Source organism: Erythranthe guttata, chromosome 10 (genome assembly GCF_056151865.1).
Source record: "Erythranthe guttata isolate IM_541 chromosome 10, IM_541, whole genome shotgun sequence".
NCBI classification, from domain to species: domain Eukaryota; kingdom Viridiplantae; phylum Streptophyta; class Magnoliopsida; order Lamiales; family Phrymaceae; genus Erythranthe; species Erythranthe guttata.
This window is the reverse complement of record NC_142542.1, coordinates 12363018-12368075: the sequence shown is the minus strand read 5'-3', so window position 1 is coordinate 12368075 and position 5058 is coordinate 12363018. Positions and strand designations below refer to the sequence as shown.

Here is a 5058-nt window from a genome sequence, read left to right as displayed (position 1 = left end):
AGTAATTTACAGAATAAAATAAAAGGGTAAACTTATATCATTGTATGTGACTAAATTTGGCACATCAAATGGCGCCGTCTGTGGGAACATTGAGTTATAGATGTGGGTTTTTATTGTTTTTTCTATAATATTCTGTTTCGTTACCTCTTTTTTTTTTTTTTTTTGTCATACAAGATCTGAGGTAACAAGGGCAATGGGTGAAGAGGGCTCGGGTGTCCACTCTGCAACGGTAGAAGCATCGGTGTCCCGGCAAGAGAGCCCCGCCACGCCGGTTACTCCGGTGGGACGAATGGCACCCGTGGTCGAGACACCTTCTGCACCTCTCTCACTTTCCATGGAAGAGGTTCAGAGAATGGTGAGTCAGGCCGTGCAGCAGGATCGAGCTAGCAGAAGGATCGTTAAAGTCCGTCCACCTCGCAATGTGTGCCGAGGACCCCTCTCCGGGATGAGGAAATGAACGCGGGGCCCTCCGCTAGGGCGTCTATCCCGCCTTTGAGACAGCAGTGAGGTAACCCATTCTCGGCGGAGATCATGGCTTCGGATTTGCCAGTAGGGTTCCAGGCTTTGGAGCACCTGGCGTACGATGGGACGACATATCCTTGGGATCACATAAGTCGATTTCAGACCACGTCTTATTTACACCGGTTTTCGGATGGGATTATGTGCCGCGCATTTGCGACCACGCTGCGGGAAGCAGCCCAGTTATGGTTTGGACAGCTGGCGGAAGGATCAATACGAGACTTCGACACTTTCAGTGCCATGCTGTTAGACCACTTCGCTAGTTCTAAGAAACAGAAGAAATCGGCTCTCTGATAAGTGTTCGTTTTGCACGATTTTTGCTTATCAAATCTTCGAGTTTTGGTCTTCGTTCGTCCGAGTTTCGGCTTTATTTGTATATATTATTGCGTTTCTTGTTTTATTTCCTTTTTTAGGTTTTGTTAGCTTTTGTTGCCAAGTCGAAGCCATTTGGAAGCGAAACCGATTTTTCAAGCCGAGAAAGTGGTCATTAAGACCCAGATCGCGATCCGACTTTCCTGGATCGCGATCTGGGGGCAAATTCCAGTAGTGTGCAAAGTTCAGACCCAGATCGCGATCCAGGAAAGTCGGATCGCGATCTGGTGACAAATTCCAGTGGCAGACAAGATTCAGACCCAGATCGCGATCCGCACTTCCTGGATCGCGATCTGGGAGGCGGTTCACGTTTTTTTTAAAGAAGCCAGATCGCGATCTGGCTTTATTGGATCGCGATCTGGCGCGATTTTCTAGGGCAGATATTTTAAATTGCAAAGCTTCTTGAGGAAGCTTTGCAATTTACTATAAATAGAAGCAAGCCCTCACTCTTCATTCTTCTTCGACTTTTTACGGTTTTCAACGGTTCTTCGCGGGAATCATCAACGGGGGTTCCGACTTGGGTTTTTCTTACGCAATTTCTTTACGTTTTGTTCTTCATTTCCTTTGTACATTCTTTTGATACTATGTTTGTTATGAACTAAGAACATTTTCTTCTGGGGTAATGAAGCCTTGTATATATTGATTTCGATCGTCATTTCTGCTATCTATTTGTCGTGTTTTGATTCCGTTTATGTTTTCCTGTATTAAATGCTTCTGATTGTGTTGATCAGCTCTCAGACTGATATTAAATAGGAATGAACTCGAGAGAGGATTTCTTGTTTGAAGTTAGGAAAACATAGCTCGGGGTGTGGAAACGGAGACGTGATGCACTTCGGGTAGCCCTTAAGGACTTGACCTAAATGCTCTCTTAATAGCAGGTTCTGAACGGAGACGTCGGACCTGTGGGTAGACTCTAGCTACACTGGAGACGGGGGTTAGAGTATATTAGCGTCTGGGTTAACGAATAGGAACGTGATTTTAGATAGCGGATTTGTTGATCGTTGTTGATTATACCTAGGTGGATTTGGCCCTAGAAGTCCCCTTTAAATCGAAGTCCCCCGCGTTGATTTGTCGTTACTTTATTTTACGTACATTCTATATTTGCATGTTTACGTTCTTGCATGCTTTTAAATTAGGGTTTCTCACCAATCCACTTATTTACGATCGGCTAGATAATATAACGATAATATAATTATACTACTCAGCATTTGAATCTACAAGGTCCCTGTGGATCGATATCCGGAACCACTGTTCTGCAAAATGCGATACCGTATACTTGCGGTAATTTATACGTGAGGAAAACGCGTATCAAGTTTTTGGCGCCGTTGCCGGGGACCAATTTGATTTTATCTTTGCTGATAGTGTTACCAATTATCTGAGTATTACTTTAGCCATTTACTTGTTTTATTTTCGATTTTTACCTTGATCTTAACCACTCACTTTGTTTATGCCCAGGCGTCGAAATTTGGAAATCATACCTTACGATCCCGAGATTGAAAGGACATTACGTAGACTAAGGGCCACGCGCAACCAACAAAGTGAACCAATGGCCGAAGATCAAGGAAATCCAGAGCACCTGGCCTTTGAGTACGATCAAGAGCCAGGACGAGATCACGAGCAGCCAAGACCGAACCTGCCACCCGAGCGAACAATGCGAGAATACCGAACTCCAGCTATGAATGAGAACTATTCGGGAATCAGGAAACCGACGATAGCCGCAAACAACTTCGAGCTGAAAACGGGGCTAATCAACATGGTCATGGCGAACCAATTCTCCGGAGCAGCCACTGCGGATCCGAATCTCCATCTTGCCAATTTTTTGGAAATTTGTGACACGATCAAAGTTAACGGCGTTTCTGATGATGCCATTCGGTTGAAGCTATTCTCATTTTCTGTCAGAGACAAAGCGAAGAGTTGGCTTCTGAGTCTTAATCCAGGATCACTCACCTGTTGGGAAGAATTATCACAAGCCTTTCTGGCACGATTCTTTCCACCCTCGAAGACCGCACAACTACGAAGAGATGTAGGCAACTTCAGACAGATGAGCCAAGAGCCGATGCACGAGTCTTGGGAGAGATTCAAGGACTTATTACGACAATGCCCTCAACACGGATTCAACCCGTGGGATCAAATGGAGTTATTCTACAATGGGCTCGATCAACCAGCCCGATCTCTAGTCGATGCTGCTTCAGGTGGATCATTACAAAACAAGACTCCCACAGACGCTCGAGACATTGTCGAGCGAATGTGTGAGAATGCGTACCATTGGCCGTCCGAACGGAGTGGTGTACAAAAGGTGGCCGGAGTCCATCAACTCGAACCTTTAGCCGCAGTTTCAGCACAATTAGCGATCCTATCAAATCAGGTCGCCCAAATTTCAGTTCGAGGGCCACAGACCGAACGAGTAGCAGCAGCAAGTACCTCACAAGCCACAAACGACGATTGGGAGCAGGCACACTTTATGAACCACCGATTCAACAATTTCCGAGGAACCAACAATCAGAACCAAAACCCTACTCATTACCACCCGGGAATTCGGAATCACGAGAACTTCTCCTATGCCAATCCGAAGAATGCTCTACAACCACCTCCCGATTTCAACCATCAAAGAGAGCAACGAGGGCCAACGTATGACGAGCGTCTTCACCGACAAGAACAGGAAATGGAGGGGCTGAAATCAACAATGAAGAACATGGAAAAGCAAATAGGGCAAATCGCCCAATCCATGTCCACAATGGCAAAGGGTGGATTCCCGAGCAATACCGAAGTCAATCCAAAAGAAAGCTGTCAAGCCATAACCACCCGAAGTGGTCTGCAAATGACCGATCCTCCTTATCCGACAGACGAATCATCAAGGCCAGCTGTACAACCGACCCCGGTCGAGCCGGAAATCACCGTTTCAGGGAGTAATACAAAAGAGGCTAGTAAGCCCAATAACATTTCTTTTCCTGATAATCCCCCTCTTATGGTAACTCCTATTCCTTTTCCAGAAAGACAGAAGAAGAAGAAGTTCAAGGATCAATTGAAGAAGTTCATTGAAAAGATCAAGCAGATTCGAATCAACATCCCTTTTGCAGAAGCCTTGGAGGTAATGCCAAACTACACCAAGTTCATGAGGGAAGTCCTATCCAAGAAAATTTGAATCGAAGAAGACACACCAGTGACACTCACGGCAACTTGCAGTGCCATTCTTCAGTCCAATCTGCCACCAAAAATGAAAGATCCAGGGAGTTACACTATTCCTTGCATTATTGGCAATTCTACTTTCGATAAAGCTTTATGTGATTTGGGGGCAAGTATTAATTTGATGCCTATGTCTGTGTTTCTAAAACTGGGCTTAGGAAATTTGAACCGCACTCGCATGACTTTACAATTAGCTGATCGTTCATTGAAATATCCCGATGGAATTGTAGAAGATGTGCTAGTTAAAGTAGATAAATTCATTTTGCCTGTTGATTTTGTGGTACTTGAAATGCCTGAAGATGATGAAGCACCAATCATTTTAGGTCGTCCATTCTTAGCCACTGGTAAGGCGATGATTGATATGGAATTAGGATCTTTAATGCTTAGGGTAAATGGGGAAGAAGTTGTTTTTAATTTGACAGATGCATTTAAACACTCTGAGCATGTTGAGCATTGCAGTAGAATAGACGTGATCGAGGACTGTGTTTCCTCCTTTTTTGATTTGTATGAATTGTGTGATTCTATTGAGCACTGCATTGTTAATTCTATTGATTTGCATTCTGCCTCCCCTGAAACTCCTATTGAAAATGATGTGCTTGATTGTGTGTTGTTTCTTGAGTGTGCCGAGACTTTGGGCGTAGACGAGGTAGGAATCGTCCCCGAGATACCAGTTAGTGTAAATACGGCCCCCGTACTAGAATTGAAGCAATTACCGGATTATCTTTGTTATGCTTTTCTTGGAGCAGACCAGACTTATCCGGTGATTATTTCTTCTAGTTTGAGCGAGGCCGAAACAAACACACTGCTGGAGGTCCTTAGAGAAAATAGGTCAGCTATAGGTTGGTCTATTGAGGATATTAAGGGAATTAGCCCGTCTATTGTTCAACACAAAATTCTAATGGAAGACGTCTATAAACCGAGAGTCCAACCTCAGAGGCGGTTAAACCCGTCAATGAAAGAGGTAGTCAAAAAAGAAGTCTTGAA

At 44.4% G+C, this 5058-nt stretch overlaps 1 protein-coding gene across 1 annotated transcript; it reads left to right on the top strand.

Annotated features, from left to right (window-relative positions):
* Positions 1-1386: 1386 nt before the first annotated feature.
* On the top strand, positions 1387-4048 carry LOC105976253 (uncharacterized). Its single transcript, XM_013001532.2, has one exon. It carries the CDS (start codon positions 2339-2341, stop codon positions 4031-4033), a length of 1695 nt encoding a protein of 564 aa, XP_012856986.2. The 5' UTR covers positions 1387-2338; the 3' UTR covers positions 4034-4048.
* The last annotated feature ends 1010 nt before the right edge of the window (positions 4049-5058 follow it).